We start from the raw sequence: 11,338 nt of genomic DNA, 5'->3' as shown, positions 1-11,338 counted from the left end.
CCGCGCGGTGGGACATCTGTGCTGCTTCAGCGGCACGGCGAGACATCTCTGTTGCTTCCGCGGCATGGCCGGACCAGTCTACAACATCGATGGCGCAGCGGGACCTCTATGCTGCTACTGCTGCGCGGCTGGACATGTCGGCTGCTTTCGAGGCGAGGCGGGACATCTCTTGTGCTTCCTCTTCCATGCTCGCCTCTCCCTGGTGGAAATCTCTCGACCCAGAACTCACGCTGGCCATGGCTTGATTGACTTGATTGTTTTTTGTGGATGAGGAGTTGAGGAGGAATGTGCAGTCATCTTGGCATAGTAGTATTTATAACCGAGTACGACTAATACGCTCCTAAGTGGGAAACCATTTAGGTTGTGATCGGTATGAACAGGTTTGCAATTAAATATAGCGTGGTAGTAGTAGTAATTTGGAATGTGACGAGACGCGCTCAAAATTTATTGACGGTTCTAGTTTCGAAGTGCAGCACTATTCCCGGATGGCGTAACATGGGCACGTGTTCTCAGCCATGGTGTAGCATATGCCATGGTACTAGTTCTTTTTCTACAGCTGTGTACATGCAAAAACTGGTACCGTCAGATACATATCTTATGCTTGGCGTTCGACAGGAATAACCTCGTGGCGAGCTATAGACTAGTCTTTTTTTCAGACGCATTACACCTATCTCTCAGGACTTCTCGCACGTACCATCACTGCTCCCTAAGTCGATGCCACCCACATACACTTGTACTCTGAGTTTAGTATGTTATACACGAAGAGAAGAGGTGCACACACGCACTCGTCCTCTCTCACACACGCATCTGTAGCTACAAATTGTAGTGTTCTCAACCATCCGATTAGCTCTATCATAGGTTTCACGTTGCTCCTTGGCCTTGACATTGAGAAGTTTAAAACGCGGAGGTTAAGATGGAGGTGCGAGGTTTTGGTTAATGTGCGGGCCGCACACGGCACCAAAAGGACACAAGCTTCGTCTGCCTGGTGCGCATGCAGTCTGGTGAGTTGTCCAAGTATAGACACAACCAAGCCCTCGTTGGTACCCGTGCCTCGACTTTGGCTGGTCATAGTGGAGAGTAACATAGACTAGTTACTAGTCTATGTTACTAGTACCTTCATAGTGGGTAGTGTCATATATGTGATAACATAGTACTACATGTCTTCATTTATTACTTTGTAAACTCATTTTGCATTGGAAAGCACTATGTGATGGTAACATATTAGGCTAGTAATAGTGGGAGTAACTTAACTACTCCCTCCGTCTAGGTGTGTAAGTCACCTTACGAAAATGAAATAAACCCAAAACACTTAGGCACGGTAATTAACTCCCTTCTCGTTTCTTGTTTCATGACGTATCAACCAATAAGAGATGTGGGCCGTGCATGCTTTTAATGACTTGAGACTAACAAACATGACATGCAGTGGTTAGTTCATTGCATTCAATGCTATTAATTAGCAAAAAGAAATTAAGTTCTCTCATTTTCCCTCTGCCTTGGTCGCGGTGCACAATCTAAGATGACTCATGCGCAAAGAAATTAGGATCGGAGGGAGTAATACTAGTAGTACTACTTTTATGTGTCGCGTCAACTCGCACAAGTATGCAACACTTCCTAAACAAACAAGTATATAAGCTATTATACTTACTTCTTATAAGCAGTTATACTTCTTACCCAAAGGATCTTTATATCCAACAGACACAAAATATCTGTTCAACTGTTGGAAATTACTTTAACTGCTGATCTGATGTCGAAGTAATTGCTGCATCACCACCAAAGCCCGCCATCTCTTAAGCTAAAGTAGACCGAGCTAACCCCTATATTAGCATATTACTAAGATAGATAGAAGGCTGTGTAGAATCATTTAGGACGTGAGCTTGTCAATCTGAATGTGGAGGGACACCAGCTTAGCCCTGACCAGCATCTTGGGCGGAACTGTGAAGAACGTCAGCTCGTGCATGGCGATGTCGTCGGGATCCTTGCTGCTTGTCACCTCCATTTCCACCTTGACGGTGTCGGTCCTGCCTTTGGGATCCCCCGGCGGGCCGTTCGCCCACAGCTTGGCTATGTAGTGCGGAAGTGGGGACGACCCCGCTCTGACGCAGACGACCGACACGGTGATAGGCGCGCCGATGTCGATCACGCTGCCGACCAAGAAAAAAACGCAGCCGTCCTCCTCTGTGAACAGCAAGAGCCGTGGCTCCGACAGTGGCACTTGCAGCTGGAGCACCTTGCCGTATGGTATCCTGTGCACGGGCATGGGATGCACGGTGCTAATGTGGTGGGAGAGCGCCGGCGGTGGGCCTTCGTAGCTGCACACGGACACGGGGCATTTGCAGGGCGTGAGCGGACACACGGTCTGGTGATCGGCGAGCTTGTGGTAAGTGACCTAGAGCCCACAGCCTTCGTGCGGGCACTCCACCCTCACCGAGGAGAGGATGGCGTCCAATGCCGTGTTCCGCACGTCGAAGCCACCGCCATGCTCGCACTTCTAGCACTGCCGCTAGTTCCCGGGGCGCTCGACGCGGCAGTCTGGGCAGGCCAGGTGCCCTCCCTTGCACTGCACAAATCAATCGAACAACACATCAATCAAGAAACCTACACCTTGCTCGATCAACTGAACAGAGGAGGTGTATTCAAACCTCATACACTGGAGGCTTCAAGGGGCGGAGGCATAAGGGGTAGTGGAGCAAGGTGAGGTCCATCGAGACCATAGAGATCTCCATCATTGGGTCCTGTTCTGTCGGCATGATCTCGCCCTCCTCGGAATTCTGCCCTCCTCATGCACAACCATCTCTCGCTTTATTAGGCTGGTTGTAATGTGGAGTATCATATACTAGTATCATGCATATAATACTAGTGTTTGATACTACCTCTATTTATTGTCATGCATGACACATAGTAGCATAGCATTTATTATGATACAGTATCATGATATGATACTCAACCCTCTCTTTCTTCATTTAAGTCTATGACACCTCATCAAAATTGCCTAGTTTATATGCATGATACTAGCTATGATACTACCATTACAACCAGCCTTAGGGTCGGGGCATTACAAAGCTTTACCGTCACATATTCATACTACTTCAAGGTGCAAGTATCAAAAGGAGAGTCACGACATGCATGCATGCGTTGTAATTAATGCATCGGTAAACACAAATTATTGAAATATATCGAGTGCAGTGCTTTGATGTGTCGCGTCAACTCATACAAGACCGAGAAGTTTGATTACTACAATGCCCTCTCGCCTTAACCGCACCTGCCTTTGGTTGCATGACAGGTGGGCCGCCCACCTGTTGGGCCCACCTGTCATAGACGCAAAGGCAGGAGCAGTAAGTCAATGAAGTTGTGTCCCTCCCTCGCTCATGAGCATGGTGGCTGGCAGGACTAGGAGAAGCTTTCATTCGCTACACGCTCTCCCTTACGCACGCGGTGGACATGCAGCAATTCAATCGGTGTCAGATGGCCAGAAGCATACTGTAGTACTCCCCACTGCAGTAGTACTCCATCATTGTTCGCCTTCCTGAAGAGGCGAAGAGCCAAGCATAGCCCGGACGCTCGTGTGGCAGTTTCATGTGTAGAGTAGTCTAGGATAGCGTGTACCGTGCCTGTAAGCTTTAAAATTGTTGGGGTCAGCTCCATGCTTTTTTTATTAAAATAATCTTATGGCCCTACCTGTCATCCTGGTGATTGTAGTTTGCATGCTCATCTGGTCAAGACAGGAATATATATTTTAATTTCTGGTGGGGTATGTTAGAGGTTGCAACAAATGGAGTATTGTACACTGCGGGTATGTCAACTCCTACAACGAGGAGAAGCTTGATTTTACTACTCGCCTTCTCCCTTGCCCATGCGCGTGGTGGCTTGCAGATGAGGATAGGCTTTTGCTTATAGTAGCACTACAACAAGCTATCCATCCCGCTCGCGGTGGACGGACATGCAGCAGTGGATTCGATACTGTAGAACTAGTAGTAGTAGGCGAAGAGCCAAGCGCAACCCGAACATGGCACTTTCGAACCTTGGAGCACGCATATAGCCAGGCTCTTGCATGAGACAAAATTGCTATGTGATCCCACTATTACTTGCTAGTATAGCCCTGTAAACCAGAAAGGAGTATTTGCCTTTCTAGAGATTTCAACAAGTGACTAGACTACACCGAGACAGAGTACATATGGAGCAAAATGAGTGAATCTACACCGTAAATAAATACATAGTTCTCTTGTTTTCCTCTCTGCCTTGGTCGCGGTGCACAATAGGCACCATAGGCACCTCGTCGTCGATGGGAACATCTCCTGACACGCGATAGACGAGAGCGGCAGTCGCCTCCATAGGTGCTTGAGGCCCTGTTTGGTTCATAAGTCCTAGGACTTTTTCTAGTCCCAACTAAAAAGTCCCTAGTCCCTAGTTTTTTTAGCTGGGTTAGAGCAAACTAGCTCAAACTAACCCCTCTTGTTTGGATAATTTGAGGCCATTTCAACCCAAACTAGCTCTAACCCAGGGATCCAAACAAAGAGGAGTAGTATTGTGCATGCTACAGTCTGGACTGTAGCACATTGTTTTTTATGGCCATATCAGCACATTGTTTTCTACTGCTGATTCACTGGGCTACCGTGGTTCGCACTCCTCTGTCATGGTTCGCACTCCTCCTACGTACTTCGCCGACATGTTGGAGAGCCAGCATCCGGGTCGACGTGTCATGCACAAGATTAGAGTGCGGAACGGAAGGGGGGCATCACCCCGGTCGTACCGTCAGTAATTCATGACTATAGTGAGTAGTAATATCACAAGTCTTTCCAGCAGTAATGCGCCGTCAAATCCGACAGCCCGACCTTTCCAGCAGTAACTAAGTTGAATCCGCTACTCCCTCACCCTCCTCGCCTCTCTGTCAAACCGCCTACGCAAAAACTGTCGCGCGTGCTGCCCGGGAAAAGCCCCGCCCTCAACTTTTAACTACGTGAAAATAGTTCGAGCTTGTTCGTTCTATATAAATACTAGTACTGTATGTTTATTCACCCGTGGGGTTGGTCAATGAATGGAGGGCCGGGGAGCACAAGTAATTTTGACTATAGATTGAACTAACAAAACGTTCATGCATGTTACTAAAGATTATATCATTGATAACTATGTTGAAATATGAATCCAACGATATAATTTTTGTTGACATGCATTAACATTTTGTTAGCTAAATATTTGGTCAAAATTTCGCATGAACTACAAAGGTGACCAATAAACCAGGACGGAGGTAGTAGTAGTAGTAAGTAGGAGTCGTCTAGTTACTCACCTTAAATAGAGAGTTTTCTTTAATTCCACGTACACAAATTGAAATGCTTGTTGTGGAGAGAAAAAGATAATCACTCCACTATATATGTAGACTGGGGCCTGAGCGCTTGCTTTACTAGGGTTGCTCTCTTTATACTCTCATCCTCTATAGATCTAAATAAGACAGCGGTTGCGACATTTTCTCTCTACTCACCTGTGGTCATAGATCCGGCCGTATCCCTTTGGCTGGTTTGTGTGTAGAGGACTAGGTGCATCGTTCATGCGGTCATCACCGACGAGGGAGGAAACCCACAGCTGCCGGAGGGGCCCAATCCTCTGCCCGTGTCGTTCTCTCCGACACAGCGCTGGCTCGGGAGGTCCTCCGACCCTTCTTCCTCCCTGTCGTATTGTGCGCAGATCCGACCTGCCGCCGCCGATAGCCCGACGACCCTCAGGTATAAGTTCTTCAAAAGCGGCCTTGCTCTACTGCCCCAGCTCCCCATGTGTCTGCATGTGCATCTTTTTCTACTCCCATCAGCTCTTCCAAAACCACCTAAATTTTTAGTATTATTAGAGGTAAAAGCTACTTCATGCATTCGAATCTAGGACTTGGTTCAAACAACGAAGAAAGGGGGGAAGTTGTAGCATGAATCTAGGACTTGATTCAAAGAGGAAATAATATGGTGAAAGTAGTAGAGACCGGATACCCAACCGGTCTCTTGGTTGAAAAGGGAAATAATGGGAAAACACAGTACAAACTGGATAAGGAATAGATCTATTATTGGTTGAAAAAAGGATAGAAAGTGGCGGCTAGTGGACAAGTCAACAGAGTATGTCCAGGATTAGATTTGTTTCCCTCACATAGTAAAAGGTCTCTAGGATTAGAGTTGCTACCCTCACATAGTAAAAGGTCTCCAGGATTAGATTTGCTGCCCTCACATACTAAAAGGTCTGCCCTCACATAGTAAAAGGTCTCCAGGATTCGATTTGTTGCCCTCACATAGTAAAAGGTCTCCGGGATTAGATTTGCTGCCCTCAGAGAGCATGAACAAACTCGGCATCACCACTTTATGCCTCCTTGTAGGTACATTGTGCTGATGCGTCCACTGGTGCATGTCTTATACCAACCTTTTGCTGTTGTTAATGTAAGGGCGCATGTAAAATGAAGTGATCACACTGTTACCTTAGGGACATGTCTAACCAGTGGTATTGTTAATCTAATGCCTCCAGTGATACGATGCAATTAAACTGTGTTACAAATGGTACTCCTGCTATTTTCCCCATTATGATAAGTAAGTTGCTCCTTTACGCTACTGAGTGTCCTGGTGTGCCCACGGTCCCATGCTTAAACCAACTCTTTAGCTGTTTTTGATTTACTGTATCTAGTAAACAAGCAATGCCACCATTAAAGTAATCCCATATTTTACGAATGTCATTGTTGATCATAATGCTTCCGGTAACATGAAGCATTGCTGATGTTTTAAAATTTCTACTGTCCTTGTGTGATTACCATGAACATAATTAAGATGCTTCTTTTCATTTCGTGTATGTTTCGTATATTCTTATTGACCAACAACTGTTTACTTTCTATCTTTTGTGCAGATAGGGATATCCATTTCACCTTGTTGCTATTGTGACCTTTTGGTGAACTGCACCAAACACTCTCTTTTTTGGAATGAGTGTCTTGTGCAGTTCAACTAAAATGTCACGTGGGCAAGATCTCTCAATTTTGTTGGAACTGCACAAAATGGTGATTGGAGTTTCCAAAATCTCTATCAAATTCTGCTGATAATCTCGTCCAACATTTGATTAGCCTTTGCAAGATGAGTCGTCACTGTCACCACAATGGCACTTTATTTTAGTGGAACTGCACAAAAGGATTATCAAACTATAGTTGCACCTTACATGAGCAGGACATCCAACCTTAACATTCCTCAATTTTGGTGCAACTACTAAAGAACCTGCCAGCTCACGAGAGCAAGTACTTCTTGCTAGCTGAATGATGCAATCTTTGCTTCATTTCAGGTGAACTACAGAAAAGATGCATGAATTGAATCATGGAAGTCCAGGCAGGCCTCATCCGAGTGGAGCTACATGTTGAGTTCAAGGAGTGCCACAATTATAGTAATCAGGCTCTTCTTATTTGTGTTGTGCAAACAGTAATACTCAACTACAGATGTTGTGATGGTCAAGAGCATTCGCCAAGTTCTTCAGTTGTATGACACGGCTAGCCAAGATTGATTTAATACCAATATTCACTTTATCAAAAGGCTCTAATGGGTTGGTTCTGAATCTTGCAAGCAGGGAATCAATGAGATGTGTAGGCATATTTGTTGTACTTATGATTTGAATCTTATTTGTTGGTTATGAATTTTGCAAGCTGGGAATCAATGAGATGTCTAGGCATCTTTGTTGTACTTATTATTTGGATCTTATTTGTTGGTTCCAAATCTTGCAAGCTGGGAAACACGCATGATGATGCAGAGGACAACAACCATAACAAAAAGTTCAAACTTGGTAGTATTATCAGTGTGAAAGTGCCAATACAGACCCGCTCATGAACCGACGTGTGGCTGGAGTAGGTTTCTTAATGGAGGAATTTGAATGCAATGAGGGTGCATCTTCTGCCGGGCGTGCAGCAGGTGAGGGATGGGTAGTAACTGTTGTCACATGTACACACTCAGTTTACTGTTGAATCCAGTTCCCCAAGAGCTGAAAAATGAAATGCTGCCACCGCCTACCCACTCGTTCACTTGAGACTCCAATGGCGATCCGAGGGGTGAGCCTGCTGGATATGGACTCCAGCAAGGAGTTCCCCTTTGAGTTCGCCGTTCAGTCCTATGGCTGCACCAAGTTGAATGTGATGTACACCAATGATCCGGACTCGGTGAAGCTCTGCCTCGCCGAGTTCAAGCAGTACCTATAGGATGAGAAAGCACAAGGTCGCAGGAATTAGACCTTGTGTCCATCCATTCATCTCCTAACAGGGACCAGCGGATCGCCGTCACCCAGGTATATGTGCGGGACGAGGTTCTCGTCTACCACTCTTGTAGGGCCATCAGAGGTTCTGGAGCATTCGCCCGTTTCATCGGCAGCGCTGACTGCACCTTCACTACGATGGAGAGAAGGAAGAACACGATGATTCGGCCATCTAGTGCAACAAGCTTGTCGACATCGAGAAGCAATACAAGATCATCGGCAACGGGCAGGAGAAGGACTCCGTGATTGACCTCGCCAAGACCATCATCGACCCGTGATACGCCAACATGAAAGAAGAAAACGATACTAAGGACCTGAACACATGGGAGGTACCTTTGAATCTAGCCTACATAACCTATGCGGCCAAGGACGCATACGCATGCTACGACATGTACAGGCGGATCTTGGACATGAGGGCGTGTCTGCTTCCCGTAACCGACGAGTACACATACAGCCATAGTGTCATGATCAAGCGTGCCAGGAAGGTCTAGATGTTGTACTTTATCTGTTTATACGCACCTTTATCATCTGAGTGTTTCATGCATTAGCCTATGTGTCATAATTATCTGTTTTGTCCGAAATATTTCTTTTAAGAACGCATTATCCTGTTTGCTTTTTTAGTGGCTATTTGCTTAGGTATGTAACTTGTTCACTTGTCCATTTAAAAAAACTAGTTCACTCGGCTGTCGTGCTTCGAATCTCCTTCCTGCCAACATATTCCCCTTCTCAGGTGGACCCAGCAGGTCTCGTACACAGACATATGGGACCAACCACCTATCCATTTGTAGTTCTTTATTTTGCTCAATCTTTCGTCCTCTTCCTATACAGCGGCTGGCCATACCTCTACTCCCACACATTGTACGGCGGCGGCACCTCCACCGGCCCACCCTGCACCCGAACATGTCAACCCTCATACTCCCCTCTGCCTGTGTCTTCCCCTGCTCTGGTTCGTTCGGTCTGAGGTTTCGACGTCGTCCTCCGCCTTGGTGCTCTTGCTACGGCGCCGCCGTCTGTCATTCCCAACATGGTCAGCAAAACAAGAGGAATCGGGAGACAACTGTTCGTCGAGAGTCTGACAGTCCCGGTCCCACCAGGTCCATGGCCTAGGTTTTGTTGCTTAACATGGGCAGCTCACGACATGTTTCAACATTTTTGGATCCAGCAGGTATCAAGCGGCCTCTGGGCCTCCCAACCTAGCTTGTCTATAATATCAGCAGCCCAAGTTATGTTTGTTTTTTCAAGACGACGCACAACTTAGTTCTATTTTTCTATAAGAATGCAAAACTGAACCTATGTTTTCTATAAGAATGCAAAACTGAATCTATATTTATATCTTATTTTATTACATATATATATAATAGAAATAACATAAGGTTCTGTTAAACCTATCATTCGTCCAACCATTTTACAGACCTTCCCAACTCCTTTATTTTTGTTTTCATTAATCCTATATCTGAATTTTCTCCCACTTTATTTTTGTATGTAAACTGAGTTTTCTCCCAGTACTTTTCCCTAGAACCAACTCAACTGTCCCACGTCTAGCCTAAAAATAATAATACCCCACATCCTATTAACTCATCAAATCAAAATGATATTTTATTTCGTAAGTTGAAAGTTCTTACAAAATAATAATAATATTTATATATATATAACTTGGCAAGTTAACTCCTAGTGATTGCGTACATAAGCTTGCAAAGATTTTACTCACCAATGCAGTAATAGACGTCCAATTATGTAGTGTTTATGTTTTTATAACATTTCTCCATCCAGCCCAACATGATATTTTCACCCAGCCCAGCAAGTCCGCGGATTTCGAGAAAAATGTAAATGGGCTTTAAATACTACCATATATATAAATGGGTTGCATAGATGCTACATCATTGTTTCACCCAGCCCACCAAATGGACTAAAAAACAAATAGACTGGCTGACATGTGGGCCAGTAGGTCGAAGCCTAACAAGGCGTTGAATTTACATCCAACGACCGGCATTCTTCTTCAATCTCTCGTCTTCTTCCCCCAGCGCTGTCGGGACCGCCTGCTCCAGCCTCTGGCGTCCAGCGATGTTGTTTTGCGCACCTCAGCAAAACTCTACCCCGTCGATGGCCAGGCCATCCCCCCACTCCGCACCTCCTATTATTCTCTGCCAAGTGTAGGCCCACCCCGCACCCGAACCAGTCAAGTTTCCCACTCCTCTCCGTCTGCGACTCCACTGCCGCGTCTTCCCCATCTCCGGGTCATTCCAGTCTGGGGCCTCGCCGTCGTCCATCGCCTCGCTGCACTCGGCATGGCGTGGTCAACAAATGAGAGTCATCAGAAGAGGACTGTACTTGGAGAGCCTGACGGCTGGGACCCACGAGGTCCATGGTCACACACAAGGAAAGTTCCTCCTTATTAAGCGGTTTCCTCCCCTGACTACTGGGACCCACCGGCTGTATCTTCGCACGGAAGGAAGTGCCTCCTTGTTATGCGAAAAAAATCATTCCTCCCGATGATAGCTAGGACCCAGCAGATTTCGTGGCTGACGTGTGGGCCTACTAAGCAGACGTGTATGCAGGGCTTTGTCAACTTAATCAACAAATGATTCTAGCAGCTAGACCGTTGGATGTTAATCCAGCAGTCGTGCTCCTTCTTCAACCTCTATTCTTGCTCCTGTCTCCCGTGGGCGGCAGTGCTCACGCACACCCGAAACAGTCAAGTTTCCCACTCCTCTCCGTCTGCGACTCCACTGCCATGTCTTCGCCATCTCCGGGTCGTTCCAGTATTGGGCCTCACCGTTGTCCACCGGCCTTGGTGCGCTTGGCACGGTGTGGTCAACGTGGTCAACAACCGAGAGTCATCGAAAGATGACTCTACATGGGAGGCTGACAGTGGGGACGCACCATGCCCATGGGCGCATGCATGCAACTGCATCCTTTTTACCCTAAAAAATAATGTTTTCCCCCCTGACTGTTGGGACCCACCAGCTACATCTCCGAATGCAAGGAAGTGTGTCCATATTACGGGCAAAAAAATCATTTGCCCCCCTGACTGCTGGGACCCACCAGCTACATCTTCGCACGCGAGGAAGTGCCGCAGTCGGGACCCACCTGGTCGAAGCGT

The 11,338-nt window shown here is 46.5% G+C and overlaps 1 protein-coding gene across 1 annotated transcript; it reads right to left on the bottom strand.

Annotated features, from left to right (window-relative positions):
- Positions 1-1,861: 1,861 nt before the first annotated feature.
- Positions 1,862-2,257, bottom strand: LOC147991173 (uncharacterized). The gene has a single exon (XM_087538557.1). It carries the CDS (start codon positions 2,255-2,257, stop codon positions 1,862-1,864), a length of 396 nt encoding a protein of 131 aa, XP_087394683.1.
- Between the last annotated feature and the right edge of the window lie 9,081 nt (positions 2,258-11,338).

The sequence above is a fragment of the Triticum urartu genome, chromosome 1A, assembly GCF_056163025.1.
Source record: "Triticum urartu cultivar PI428250 chromosome 1A, HENAU_Tu73, whole genome shotgun sequence".
Taxonomy (NCBI): Eukaryota; Viridiplantae; Streptophyta; class Magnoliopsida; order Poales; family Poaceae; genus Triticum; species Triticum urartu.
The sequence above is the reverse complement of the archived record's forward strand: the minus strand, read 5'-3'. Positions and strand labels throughout refer to the sequence as shown.

Excerpts from the sequence above, each read along its gene's own strand:
- LOC147991173 (XM_087538557.1), bottom strand. The coding sequence starts at position 2,257 with ATGCCCGTGCACAGGATACCATACGGCAAGGTGCTCCAGCTGCAAGTG.